The following is a 14,746-nucleotide window of genomic DNA, read 5'->3' on the forward strand; positions in this document are numbered from 1 at the left end:
CTCAAGGTGATGTGGTTGCTTTGAACAGACCCTCAGAACACAGATGTGGAGTACACAGAAGTGGAAGTGTCCTCAGTGGAGCCTCACCAAGGTAAGCAACCCTCATGCCGGGGGCCAAGCACATGTTATTCTCTGGGTTTGGATGTAGATGCCACATGAGAGGTAAGCGTTCTGTGTCCAGTTAGAATGGTCAGCAGACCTATTGGCTGTGCCTAAGCCTGGAGCTGTAAAATATCATTAGTTGTGTTACTACTATTAATGGGTCCTGAGCACTCATTGGGTACCACACAGTGACTCAGGGTTGAGCAGCTTGTTTCTCTGGAAGACACTAGGAGTAGCCTCACTCCTGGGTGTTTTGGGCTTTCTTTAGAGTCTGGCCCCTGCCCAGATGCACTGTGTTCCTAGGACAAAAAAATCTGTGTGACTGATTATGTGTCGATCAAATGCATATTTAAGATAGGGAACGTGTGTTAGTTACTTTGTTCATTGCTGTGACCTAATACCTGACAAGAGCAACTTAAAGGAGGAAGGGTTTATTTTGCCTTACAGATTGAGGGGCTTACAGTTCATCAAGGCAAGGAAGGTAGACTGGTGGGAACTACGACGGCACATGTGTCCACAGTCAGGAAGAAGGTGGAGTAATGAATGCAGGGTCTCAGCTAGCTTTCTCCTTTTTACTAGTCTCCAACCCCAGCCTATGACATGGCGCCACCCACATTTAGAGTGGTCACTTCAATTAATGCAGTCTAGAAAATCCCTTACTGGTATGCCTAGAGGTGTGTTTCCATGGTGATTCTAGACTGGGAAAGGGTGACAGTAAATGCCCTCTTTAGAGGGACTTTTTGGGAAAGACTTGAAAGCACAGTTTCTCTGAGTGTGCACGTGGCATTGGGTGTAGGCCTCAGCTTTTGTGTTGGGTGTGTGGTTCATGCAAGGGCAAGCTGTCCGTAAGTTCCCATCTGTGAGTCAGTGCTGGGAGAGTGACGCATGCCAGAACGTGAATCTCAGCAGCTCTGACACCAGAAAACAATACACATCTCCCAAGCCCCCTTCCCCTCAGCTCACCCTCCAGTTCCTGAATGCTCTAAGGAAACAGCCATCCCAAACCTTCCAGCCCTACTGAGAAACTCCTTGGGACTGCTGCCATTCACCTCCCTATGTACCTAGGCTAAGGCCAAGCTGTGTCCTGGCCTAAGCAATTTTCCAGGAAGAGCTTGCTGATCACCAGCCAGAGCCACGTCGTGGTGGCATCCCGAAGCCACCTCTTGCTCCGTAATTTAGGAGGAATTCTCTTGCTGAGCCTGGCTCTTAGTGCCACATCAGCAGATGTGTGCATGAGACTTTCACAATCAGGAGACATGACCCCTACAGCTCCAGAGCTGTGTGCTGCAACATTGAGCCCCTTTCTCTGGGGCTCCTAGTCAGAATCGCCGCCCAAAGTGTGCTGGACATTCCAATGTGTGTAGCTACATGGGGCATCTGGCATCCAGGTCTGACTGGACCAGAGGGGTGGGGAACTTAGCAGGCCTGAAGTTCTCTTCACTTTATGGTACAGTGGTTCACTTCTTTGGGGGACAAATAGTGAAGACCTGAAGGGAACCAGCCACTGTGTAAGAAGCAAGGCGCAGGTGGTCCTTCTCTGATGGAAGTATAGCTTGAGAGGGAGCTGGAGGCTAAAAGAAAAGAATAGATAGCATCAGGTAAGTGCTGGGAAGGCACAGAATGGGGTGCAAGGAGAAGGCATGGAAGGGGACATCTTCTCTAGCTTTTTCTGAATGGTTCAAGAAGGCCTCTTTTTGAGACAGGGGCTCCCTATAGCCCCAGCTGGCCTGGAACTCACTATGTAGACCAGGCTGGCCTCAATTTCACAGAGATCCACCTGCCTCTGCCTCCCGAGTGCTGGGATTAAAGGCCTGTGCCACCATGCCCGTTTTAAGAAGGCCTCTTTGAGGGCTGTTGATGAAGTTGGGGCTGAAAGGGGCAGAGAAGTCGGCAGCACCAAAGAGGGTTAGAAAGACCTAGGAAATGGGACGGTGGTTTGAGATCCGTCAGAGCTCCATTTACTTTGATCTGAAAGGGGAAGCTGGGCATGGTAATCCCAGCATTTGAAAGTTTAACATAGGAGGATCAAGAGTTTAAGGCAAGTTAGGGTTACAATGAGACCCTGGGTTACATGAGACCCTGTCTCAAAAAACTATCTGAAAAGATGCAGAGGCAGGAAGAAGATGGAGGAAGCCAGGATAATGACCTGGAGCATACAAGGCCCCCCAGGGTTTTCTTTGAACTCTATTCTAAATGGATTAGGAAACCTCCAGAAGGCTTGATGTAGGGAAGTGGCTGGTTTCCAATTCCTTCTTTTATTTTTTTTATTATTTTTATTTTATGTGTATGAGTGTATTGCCTGCATGTATGTGAGTGCACCCGTGTCGTGCAATGCTGCAGACGTCAGAAGAGGGCTTCGGATTCCCCTGGAACTGGAGTTAAGGATGGTTCGTAGCCACCATGTGGGTGCTGGGAATGAAACCCGGGTCTTCCGTAAGAGCAGCCAGTGCTCTTAACCACTGAGCCATCTCTCCAGCCCCCCAATTCCTTCTTTTAAAAAGCTCCTCAGGGGCTGGGGAAATAATTCTGGGTGGACATGGTGGCCCACTTGTAAGCCCAGTGCTCTGCAGAAACAAGGGATCCTGGAGCAAGCTGGCTGGCTAGACGTTGATAGCTCAGGAGTGGGTTCCTACACACACACACACACACACACACACACACACACACACACACAATCTTTTTTAAAAGAATTGTAGCACAGACTGGTGTGAGATGGCGGGGGTGGTGCAAAGTACCCATAATGGATGAACTCTAGATATATTTTAGAGATATATCACAGCACATGGTGACTATTTAATGACAGGGGAGAGAGAATGCCCACATTTCTTGCTGGAGTCACTGTGTAGATGCTTCTGATAGCATCCAGTTTGGCTAGGTTAAGTTTGAGGCCCCTGTGAGTCACCCAGGAGGAGTAGGCAAAGGGGTCCAGTGCTCAGAGGCTGAGGTGAGTTTGGGTGGGCTGTGATGGGTGGGACAGTAGAGAGCTCTACATTAGCCCTCCTTGGTCCAGCCTGGCTAGGCACATCACTCCATCACTGTGAACCACAGATAATGGCTTTCTTCTCCCTAATGGAGATGTCAGGTTTTGCAGGAAAGGAGAAGGATAATATAAGACCAGGAAAACTAAGACATAGGGCTGCCCACAGGTTTTAAATATAAGTGGAAAATCCCACTGCCCTTTCTATTCTTGACCTTCTGCCTGCTGCTGGGTGCTGCGGACAGTGAACTGTAATACCAAAGAACAGGGGACCAAATTCCTGCTTCCTATCTGTGCAGCAGACCCCAAAGCTCCCTGTCACCCTGGGCTCTGGCATAAAGGCTGCTTTGGATCCTCCTACTGGGCCCTGACTGCTCCCCTGCTCAGTGGTCTGTGTGGGTAGAGAACCCCGAGGGTTGTGCGTGTTGCCTGAGAAGCATTGGATTTAAGGGAGCCGAAGAGGGAGGAAGGAAGCACTTCTGCCCTGGGGAGAGTCTCCACTTTCCATCCTTTCTGAATTGCTCGACTATGTTCGTCACGTGTCCGTGTTCACAGTATCTGGGGTTCTTTTGCTTTTTTGAGGGTGGGGAGGGGTTGAAGGAAGGAGGAGGTATGAGGGGGTTCCTAGAATAGGGTGGGGCAGCAGTGATTGCCTTGTGTTTCCTTTGCCAAGCTCTGCAGCTGTAAGTTGCAGCCAAACCAATTGGTGACATTTCCCAATTTGTGCAAGTTGTTTCGTGTACAGCGGGGCTCCGCGGGGAGCTGGGATAGTGGTCGTCTGGGTGGCAGAGGGAAGCTGTAGAGGATTCCAGTTGAGTTTTCTTGTCCCAAATTCCTAGTTACTAAAGGGAAAGGAAGTAGTCAGGCCTGAGCTCCTGGTGTTGCCCCAGGAGGGGAGTGGAGTATTACTGAATGAAGAAAGGGCTTTGTGAGTTCAAGGTAACCTCGTGTCAGCCAACCTGGTGTCCTGTTCTCAAGGCCTCCCCTCCTCTGCAGTTGGAGGAGGTGATGGGGACATGCCCAGCTCTATCCCTGGCTGGCAGCTGACCAAGTGGTCACTGGGGGTGGAGGAGGGGCGGGAAGGAACTCATTAAATCCAAGTTTGCTGTCTGTTTGCTTCAAGGCTAATTGCTGGGAAAGCCCCATGATGTGGAAGCCATCTCTTTCTCTGTCAGTGTAGAGAAAAAAAGAAGCCAAAATAAAGCCCCATCCGGAAACACCTCTAACAGCAGAGACAAACAGCCTGCTGGCTTGGCTTAGTCATTAGCAGGCAGCTGCTGCCACAGGGACACAGGAGGAGGGGGAACAGCAAGCAGCTGCACCCTGCCCCCCTCACTGGGCCAGGCACAGCCAGGGGCAGCAGTAAAGCAGGGGTACAAGATGTGGAAGCCACCCTGCTGCTCTGACTGATATGTTCAGTAACAGAGGAATCAGGTGCAGCCACTCAGGTCCAGGGTATTAGAGAGTCCCCAAGGAGACTGGTGAGGTATTCTGGCCAGCCCCATGTGCCTGGGGAGAGTAAGGTTCAGAAGATGTCCAGACCCCCCGGGCTTGGCTGTCCAGCCCTCCCCTCATCCATCTCCTTCCTGACCTAAATCCACTGTTGGGGTATGGCAGAGGAAGAGCGGGCAGAGCTGCCCCATGTATACTTTATAGCACTTTGTGTGTGTGTGGTATGTATGTGTGTATCAGGGTGTGTGCACCCCTGAGCATGTACAGAGGCCAGAGGAGGATGTCAGATGTCCTGCTCTATCTATCACTATCCACTTAGTCTTTTGAAACATGGTCTGTCACTGAACCTGGACCTAAGATGGCAGCCAGCAGACCTTAACAGTTCACCTCTCTCTCTGCCCTCCAGGGTATTGGGGTTACAGGTGCATTTAGCTACACCCCAGTCTTTTACATGGGTGCTAGGGATTTGAACTTGGGTCCTCATGCTTGCACAGCAAGTGTTCTTACCCCATGTGCCATCTCTCCAGGCCTGGCCCATTTTTGTTTATTTATACTGGAGCTTGTGCCCAGGGCCTTGTGGAGGCTGAACAAGCACTCTACTCTACCACTGAGCCACATTCCAGCTCATTAACACCCTTCTCACACCTGTCTGAAAGCTAGCTTCTGAAAGCTAGGCCCAGACCCACCGTTCCCTCTTCAGTGGTTCAGGATACGTAGGAGGTATATATGGTCATGTTGAATGGGTGACTTGCCCAGGCCTATCATTGAACAGAGGGACCCTTGGGTATATGGATCACACAGCAGGTTGGGGGCCCCTAGCACAGAACTGGAGTGTGTGGTGTTGTGTGGGCATCTCTGCTGTCCCTCTTTAGTTATTTTGGACAGATAGATGTCCTGACATTGGGAGGGGTCAAGTACATCATCCACTCTATTGTGCTCCAGCTCCTGCCCTGTGGTGGGGTCACATTGGTTTATTCCTTCTGCAAGAAGTCTTCTACCCTCATCACTACAGATGCCCCAAGTTCTACTGAATAGATGAGAACCATGCCTAGTCTCAACCTGGCACACAGGACCTAATATGGGAGCCACTAACATCCAGAGTCTGATGACTAACTCAGACTTCAGTGCTGATGTCTCCCTTCAATTCCTCCAGCAGTGTGTTCTTTATTATATAGTTAGGAAACTTCAGGGAGGGGATGACTGTACCTAGACTTTCTTGAAGTTCAAGGGCCTGAGACAGAGATGCCTGTAGGGCATGGATTGGTGACTTCACTATTACCCCAAACCCTGACAGATACCCCCAGAAAGCTCTGCAAAGCCTGAGAATGGGGGATGTCAAGACTTCAGCCTTTGTCCTCGAGGAGCATAGGGTTCAGCAGGGGAGAGAGTTGTGGGAACAATGAAAGTCAATGTGTTGTAGGTAAATGTTTCCCAATGTACGGTGGGGGCACAAGAGCCTGTGTAACTGCTCAGGGCACAGAGAAGGGTGAGAATGTGAGTGTGTGAGGTGCGTCTGGGGAAAAGGGGTAATGCTTGTTCAGGGTTTTGGAGCTGTAGGTCAAGAGAAATGACAGGGTCAGCAACAGAGGTGTTCAGGGAAGGGGAACAGGAGGGCATGGTGAATAGAGAGTATCTGGTGTAGAGTCCATGTCGTGCCCCAGCCATCTGTGAGGAGGAAACGACACTGGCTGTGGTGACAGAAAGTCTCAACCTGTCTGGGGCTCCTTTCTCCCTTTGTAAGAGGAGGGTGCTGGCCCAGACACATAATACTTCTTTCTGGGAGGAGACTTTCTATCCTTTCTGCAAGTAAGAAAAGACTAGGATGTCTTCAGGTTCCGTCCTGCATCCTCGGGGTTTGTGGGTGTGTGTGTATGCACCAGTGTGCATGTGTGTGGATACAAATGTGTACACCTGAGGTGTGTGTCTATATGTACAGTGAGAGCACACACCATGTAAGTAGACAGCAGGTGTGTGTATACATATCTTATAATTGGTCCTCAAAAAGAAATAGACAGATCACATACCTTTAATCCCAACACTCAGGAGGCAGAGGCAGGCAGATCTCTGTGAGTTCAAGGCCAGCTTGGTCTACATAGTGAGTTCTAGGACAGCTGGGGCTACAGGGAGACCCTGTCTCAAAAAGACAAAAAAAAAAAAACCAAAAAAACAGATAGCCAGCCATAAGATGTCCTTTGTCTCTTAAGCCCATGAGTGACACCTGGGTATAATCCACACCCTGGGTCTGTCTAGCCCAGAGAATCATGACCCTGACTGCAGGTTAGAATCCCCTGTAGAGCGCTTAAAAACTCCAATACAGGGACTGGAAAGATGGCTCAGTAGTTAAGAGCTGCTCTTGTAGAGGACCTGGGTTCTGTTCCCAACACCCACTGGCAGCTAACAACTGTCCATAACTCCAGTTCCAGGGGATCCAATGTTCTCTTCTGGCCTCTGGAGGCATTGCATGTACAGGTACATTTACATACATGAAGTTAAACACTCATACACATAAAATTAAAAACAACAATAACACCACCAAATGCCACTGGATTGGACAGTACATACCTGTAATTTCAGTACTTAGGAAGTGGATGCAGGAGGGTCAGGAGTTGAAGGCCATCCTGGACTACGCAGCAAGTTCAAGGCCAGTCTGGGCTATGTGAGACTGTCTCAAAAACCTAGAACAAACAAAACAATAAAAAAAACAAAATAGAAAAACAATATGTGGTTGTGTACACCTTTGATCCCAGCAGAGGCAGAGGCAGGTAGATCTCGATGAGATTGAGGCCAACCTGTCTATATAGTGAGTTCCAGACAAGCTGGGACTACAGGGAGACTGTCTCAAAACACACACACACACACACACACACACACACACACACACACACACACACTCTCTGAATACCAGGACAGGCCCCAGAACACTTCACTTGGAATCTGCAGTGAATCTGGGTGTTACACCAAATGCAGCTGGCCCACCCAGCTTCATTTGCAAGTGGTCACTGAATGATGCCAGACTCCAGCCCAGACCCCAGGATCTCATTCTAGGTACCAGGGTCCGGACTCTGGGGGTTACAAGGCTATCCATAGCTCCACCATGCTAAGAAGGGCCTGGCAGAGCAGCTGGCTCAGGGTCTCGTGTGGTGGGAAGGAGGGATGGGTCCACCAACCACAGGGCTTTGGGCCTTTGCAGAGCCCCACTCCTTGGCTCTTCAGGTCCAAAATTCTTCCCTGCAGGCAACCCTATCACACAGTGACCTGTTTGCCTCCTTCTTTCAGAGAGCTTCCAGCCAGGCCGGGACTCTTCTGATGTTGGGGGCATGACAGAGTCTCTGGTGATTCTAGACATGGGAATCCCTGGGGTAAGGTGGGTAGAGCAATGTGCTGACCCTGGGTCCAGAAGCAGCTACTGACCTGTGCCTGGTCCCTTTTCCAGCTCTGGGAACGAAAAGCACAGAGACGGTGTACAGTGAGATCCGGAAAGTCGACCCTAGTGAGTGAGGGGCCCCTGGTTCTCTAGTTTGGGTGGGAAGGGTATGCCCTCAAATCACTGATGAGGCCTTGGGAGTGGGTGGGGAAAAGCAGAAGCCCAAAAAGAACACCAAAGAGCATTACCACTCATTGTAGATTCTGGCTCTTTTCCTCACACCACCCTTAAGAATATTGAGGCACAAAGCCAGGCATGGTGACACACACCTTCCCAGCACTTGAGAGGCAGAGGCAGGTGGATCTCTGTGAGTTCCAGGCCAGCCTGTCTACATAGCAAGTTGGAACTCAGCCAGAGCTACAGAGTGAAACCCTGTCTCAAAACAAAAACAAAACAAAGAATACTAAGGCACAGACCATTTAAGATACTTGTCCAAGATCACACAGCAAGCAAGCCACTAAGCATCAGCCCTCCTAAGAGCCAGACTCCATGTTCCCGATCACTGAGCTATACTGCCTTTGGTTTATGGGGAGGGAGCTGGTAGAATATGGAGGCCATGGAGATCCTGCTGTAGAAGCCAGCTCCTCAGCATCTCTGCCTTCCCTGAAGCTACCAGTAGAGACCCTCTTACACCGGCTAAGTCATGTTAATGTGGATCCCAAAGAAGCTGTGTAAGAGAGGAAGGCTTTTTTTTTTAGCTTTATAGCTCTGGGTTCCTGCCTGAGGCCTTGCAAATTAGACAGTGAAGACAGACCAACTAGAGATAAAGGAACTGGGTTGATTGACATATATAGTACATGTTGCCCAGAAGAAACCTCAGTTATTCATACAAAAGAGAAGTTAGATGAATCTATATAACTTCTTAACAAAGAATAATAAATGTAATAAAGAAGAGACAAGATACAGGGCATGTTGGTACAGCACATGGGCAGTAGAGGCAGGAGGATCAGGAATTCAAGATCACCCTCAGTGACAGTGATTTCAAGGCCAGCCTGGGCTACATAAGACCCTACCTCAGAAACAAACAAAAAAGAAGCATCAAGACAAAGGAAACAGAGCTTTGGGTTTCCAAAGAAAACAGACTACAGGAAGGTAGCTATCTGGGGGAAATTACTGAAGTGAGTTTTGTTTATGCAGGTCCCTCTTGGCACCAACTTTCTGTGTTCATGGTCCTCAAACTTCCTGGGAGGGGGCATTTGTGACAGGCCTCATGTCTGAGAAGTTACTAATTTTAGTCCCATAAGGAACTAATCAATAGATCCTTTTTGCATCTATTAATTTTCATTTGCCTCCAGCTCAAAATAGTCTTTACACCAAAGTGACACATTTGAGGGTAGCATATTCTCACTTCCTTTATCTGATTTAGGGTAGCTCATGGGCTAAGTGCTTTTTCTTGAGGGTCCCTAGGCTAGGTCTAAATTACTCAGACTCAAGCTGTTGGAAGTTACCACTCCTCAGGCTGGAACCACAGGCATCACAGAATACAGTCTTGTAGAGGGTTGAGGTAGTTAAGGACCCTGGCATTGCTCAGAGACATGGAGCCCCTCTCCTGGTGCTGCCACTTATCAGCTGTGTGGCTTTTATGCTAAGATATCTTAGCTCTTGGAGACTCAGTTCCTTCAATGATTAAGTGAGGTGGGACTGAATGAGAAAGAGGGATAAGATGGGATCATAGAGGCGATGCTATGTCTATCACATCAGTGTGTTGCCCCTACCATATGGTGAGCATTCAGCGTTGTTTTAGAAACACAGGAGGAATTTGGGCCCTAGAGAGTTAGTTCAGTGTCTTGCCTAGATTGCTCTCCAGAGTTCCAGGCCAGGGTGCTTCCCCAACCTCCATCTTGTTTCACCTTGACTGATTCCTTCTCTTCTTACTGATTTGCTAAAGAACAGGCATCCATTTGGGGGGATTTCCTTGCATAATTTCCTAAGGACATCCTTAACAGAAACTATCTTCTATGTAATCTCTCTCCTCCACTCCTCAGCCCAAATCAGAGTCCCTTTCTGCCTGGAGGAAGCCAGATCTCTCATCCCCTGATAATCTGCCAATTTTGGGCTTTTCCCACCCTCTTCCTTAATATCCCCTTAAACTGTACCCAGAGCTAATTTACTAAGATTTGAAATTTTTCATGCATCTGTATAATCATCTCCAAATTCTTCATCATCCCCAAATCTCCCTGTATCTCTCTGTTTCTCCCTGTCTTTCTCTGTGTGTCTCTGTCTCTTTCTCTCTGGTCTTAGGTAGCTTAGGCTGGCTTTAAATTAAACTTGCTATATAGCCGAAAATGACCTTGTACTCCTGATCCTCCTGACCGAGTACTGGGATTGCAGGCATGTCTCTTTTCTCTCCCCCCAAATGTATGATCTAATTCCTTTTGGATTTGGAGAGTTCTTTCCTTCTTTGTCATAGCTATAATTGACACTTAATGGGCAATGTGTGTATGAGACCTCAGAGCCCTCACTTAACCCTTAAGCTTGTCCTAGGGCTGATACAAGCCCAATTATTATTCCTGATTGATAGATGCGGAATCGGCCTGGGTCCTTGTCCCACAGTGGGGACACAGCTCCAACCCTGGGATGCTGGCCTGCAGTGTCATTCTTCAAAGCCTCCCTGTTTCCTCTGTGTTGTCAAAGCAATTGTGCTCATGCATCTCCAATGTCCCCCTTTCTCAGTTTGAGTTCCAGTCATTACCAGCTCCACTGGAGAGTCCAACTCTATCTACCTTAGAGATTAAGAGCGGCGTCTTTGTGTCATCCTGGTGGCCCCAGGCAAGTCATGGAACCTTCCAAGTCTTCCATCACCTTCTCTGTGAAATAGAGAAGATGGGTTAAATTCTAGACCTATAATTCTCAAGATCTGTTAAAACTCAGATTATTTGGTATACACCCCAGTCCTAAATTTCTGATTCTGTAGATTTGAGAATTTAAATATACATTGAGACAGAGTTTCACTGTTGTAGCCCTGGCTATACTGGAACTCACTATGTGAACCAGGCCGGCCTCAAACTCACAGAGATCTGCCTGCCTCGGCAGGCAGGAGCACCACCACGTGGGCCCTGAATTTGCATTTCTAACAAGTTCCCACACACTGCCATGTTGTTGACCTGGGGACCACTTTGAGAGTCACTCTGTAGATGCTGTCATTGTACCACACAGGTCTTAGCCCTTGTTGGAGGGAGTAGGGTCCTTCTTACTCCCCAGACATCCTAGAGCTGATAGCTCAGGGTTGCCTTGCAGAGAAAACCTAGAAACACTGTGTATACTGTGTATGTGACAGGGGGTTATGCCCAGTGAGAGTGGGATGTGGACTCTGGGTGCAGAGCAGGGCAGTAACTAATATTCCCCCTCTCTCATTCCTTACCATCTTCCAACCAGTGGCACTCTAATGTTGGCTATTTGGGGAAATGGCTCATAGGGCGTAGTTTTGGCTTTTAAATCCCTTTTCCCTTGAGGGCTACAAAGGAAAGCCACTCCCCTAGATAAGCAGAAGAGCATGAGCAGGACTGCTTCCATAGAGCAGCCCAGGGAGGGGCCCAGGAGAGGTTGTAGGGGCACCAAGAAGGCAGGCATCCCTGAGAAGGAGCTGGCAGGCTGTGGGAGGTGCTGGTCCTGCAATCTTGGCTTTACAATCTAACCTCACCACCTTCTTTTCTTTGTTGTAAAATGGACGTAACACTTAGCATTTTAACCATTGTCAAGTATACAGATGGTCAATTTAGTGGCCTTAAATTCAATCTCCCTGTTGGGTAACCATCATCCCACCATCCATCACTAGAACCTTCTCATATTTCAAACCCACCTAAACCCTAGCCCCTGGCACCTGCCATTCTACACTATCTGGACAAGCTTAGCCTTTTCATCTGTCAAATGAGGAGACTGAATCAATGATCTTAAGTTTTATTATAGTCATAACACTCCAAGAGTCCCAAGGTTGCAGACAGGAGAAATGGCTCAGTGATTAAGACACTGGCTGCTCTTGGGGAAGACCTGGGTTTGATTCCCAGCACTCACATGGTAGCTAACAACCATCCATATAACTCCAGTTGCAGGGGATCTGATGCCCTCTTCTGGTCTCAGTGGGCATTGCACGCATATGATACATTCACATACATGCAGGCAAAACATTCATAGACATTAAAAAAATAAGTAGAAAGAATCCCAAAATTGGTCTGTCAAGATGGTTCAGTGGGCAAAGGTGCTTGCTGCCAAGCCCAACAACCTGAGTTTAATCCCTGGGACTCACATGATAGAAGGAGAAACTGACTCATGCACTCTGTGGCACACACATGCAACCCCCCAAAAGTAAATAAGTAAATGTAATAGTTCCAAGTTCCAAGTTTGTAAGTGGAGGTTATTTCCTAAGCTTTGACCACTCCAGACCTGTCTACCTGAACATGTTGGGACACACTGAGGTTATCAGTCGCTTCAAGGGTTAATCCCTGGGTCCCCTGAAGTCAATTCCAATCTTCAACTCATCATCTCCTTTGATGGTAGGACCCCACCCACCCCCCATTGATATTTGCTCCCAAGCTCAGATCTGAAGGAAGTCCTGGGTCTCTTCTGTACTCATGTTAGCCAGGGTCCAGACTGGATGGTTCTTTGTGACACGAATGTAACAGAAAACACCCCAAGTGGGAGATGCAGACCTGGGCTCTGACCTCAGCTCAGCCCTCATCAGGCAGACGATCAAGGGCTCTGGCTCAGGAACTGCTACAGAGAAATTGGTCATACACCCTAGTGTCCCTTGGGTAGGTAAGGGCTGTGATGTGTCAGTGGCACCTGCAAAATGGGAGGGGAGCAACCTCTTTCAACTCCAGTATTCAGTAACTCCCTTTGGGTCAAGGCCAAGGCTGTTGACTTCTGACTTTATATAGAACCTCCTAACATCTTCTTGCACTAGCAGTTCACTCTTAGGTAAAGAAATCTCTAGATCTTTGAGTGGTTTCCCTTTCCAGTTATTACATGGGCCGCTGATGCCAACATGGGTCCTGCTTGTTTATGAAGGGAGAACAGAGAGTCTCAGAACTAGGAAAGTAGAAAAGAAAGATAGCAAATTGTCAGGTATAGTGGTGCATGCTTGTAATCCCAGCACTTGGGAGGAAGAGGCAGAGGATCAGGAGTTGAAGGTCATTCTAAGATACGTAGCAAGTTTAAGGCCAGCCTGGGCTGCATGAGACCCTATCTCCAAAAAAAAATTATATATAGTTAATATATGCAAAAAAAAAGAAAAAAGGGAAGACACTAAATCAAGAGAGATCACAGAAGAGAAAATATGTTCTGACTACTGCCAGGACCATCTGAGAGAGAGCCTTGGTCCTTCAGTAATCTTTAGCTTTGTTTTTTTTAATGTTTATTATTTTTATTTTATGTGTATGAGTCTACTGTCTGCATGTATGTAAGTGCACCTGTGTTATGCAGAACCCAAGTAGGACAGAAATGGGTGTTGGATCCTCTGGAACTGGAGTTATGGATGGTTGTTAGCTACCATGTGGATGCTAGGATTTGAACCCCGGTCTTCTGCAAGAACAGTCAGTGCTCTTAACTGCTGAGCCATCTCTCCAGCACTACCCCCCCTTTTAAATATTTTAATCTTCATCTTTCTTAGAGGAATGGGAATAACGCTGGTCATTTCCCCCTGGTATTTATTTATTTATTTATTTATTTATTTATTTATTTATTTAGAATATTTTTGAGACAGGGTCTCCCTGTAGTGCCATCTGGCCTGGAACTCACTATGTAAACCAGGCTGGCCTTGAACTCACCTGCCTTTGCCTCCTGAGTGCTGGAATTAAAGGCTTGCACCACCATGTTCAGTGGTACCTCTGGTATTTATTTACTAACTTAATTATCTATTTTTTAGTGGTACTGGGGATGGATCCCAAGGCTTCATGACTGCTAAGTGCCCACTCTGCCAATGAGCTACCTTTCTAAATCTTTTCCTAATTGTTTAGATTTATAAGTTTCACACTTATGATTTTTGAAACTTATTTTTTCTTCTAAATGACTTGCCTAAAGTTAGGATTTGCAAATCTTGGTCAGCAGTAGTAGCTTTAGTTAGGGGATTATGAATGAACTTCTTTACCAGAAAAGAGGAAAGCCATGTGTCTGTGTGTCTCTTAGCAAGCAGTAGCATCAGTAGTGCTAAGAAGTGAGTTGTAAGAGAAAGTAGGCCCAGTTGCAGTGGGTAACCTTTCTCTCTAGTGTTTAACAAGAACTGGTTTACTCACCTCTCTGTTAGCCTCAGACTTTATGCAGGATAATCTGTGATAGACCTGACTTTCAGGGGGGATTGGTTTTGTTGTGATGGTGATGGTGATGGTGATGGTTTACGGTGCTGGAGTTGGACCCCCGTTTCATGCACACTATCTAGGTGTGTACCACTGAGCTACATCCCTACCTCTGTAGACATTTTTGGTTGCCACAACTTGGTGCAGGGAGAACACTCCTGCTGAATCTAGTGGATAGAAGCTAGGGATGCTGATTAAAAACTTTACGGCACAGGACAGTCTCTCCCATAATGAGTTATCCAGCCCAGAATGTCAGTAGGGCCAACAGTGAGCAGCCCTGCCTTAGAGGATCTTCCCTCCTGTGGCTCTCCATCAGGGAGCTCATCTCCAAATGTATCAGCCCACTCAGACTTCCATTCCTGCTTTCTCTTTGCCTGGAATTCAGACTTCCAGCATCTTTCCTTCTCTTTCCCCTTCCTCTTCTGCTTCCCTTCCCTTCTCCCTTTCCCTCCCATTCCCCTTTCCTTCCATCCTCCCCCCTTCCCCCTTCCTCCTCCCCTTCCT

The 14,746-nt window shown here is 47.8% G+C and overlaps 1 protein-coding gene across 7 annotated transcripts in view; it reads left to right on the forward strand.

The window, feature by feature from the left end:
• Pecam1 (platelet and endothelial cell adhesion molecule 1) overlaps positions 1-14,746 on the forward strand; it is a 65,588-nt gene that overhangs the window by 38,415 nt on the left and 12,427 nt on the right. For 4 of the 7 annotated variants that reach the window (XM_008846568.3, XM_008846569.3, XM_017801522.2 and 1 more), the window contains one exon: positions 29-91. In XM_008846568.3, the coding sequence (XP_008844790.1) occupies positions 29-91 (63 nt within the window). Of the gene's footprint in view, positions 1-28; positions 92-7,964; positions 8,022-14,746 lie in introns of all 7 variants that reach the window. The other 3 variants (XM_008846566.3, XM_017801521.2, XM_008846565.3) reach the window with 1 other exon arrangement.

The sequence above is a fragment of the Nannospalax galili genome, unplaced genomic scaffold (genome assembly GCF_000622305.1).
Source record: "Nannospalax galili isolate Female #2095 unplaced genomic scaffold, S.galili_v1.0 scaffold1023, whole genome shotgun sequence".
Lineage (NCBI taxonomy): Eukaryota > Metazoa > Chordata > Mammalia > Rodentia > Spalacidae > Nannospalax > Nannospalax galili.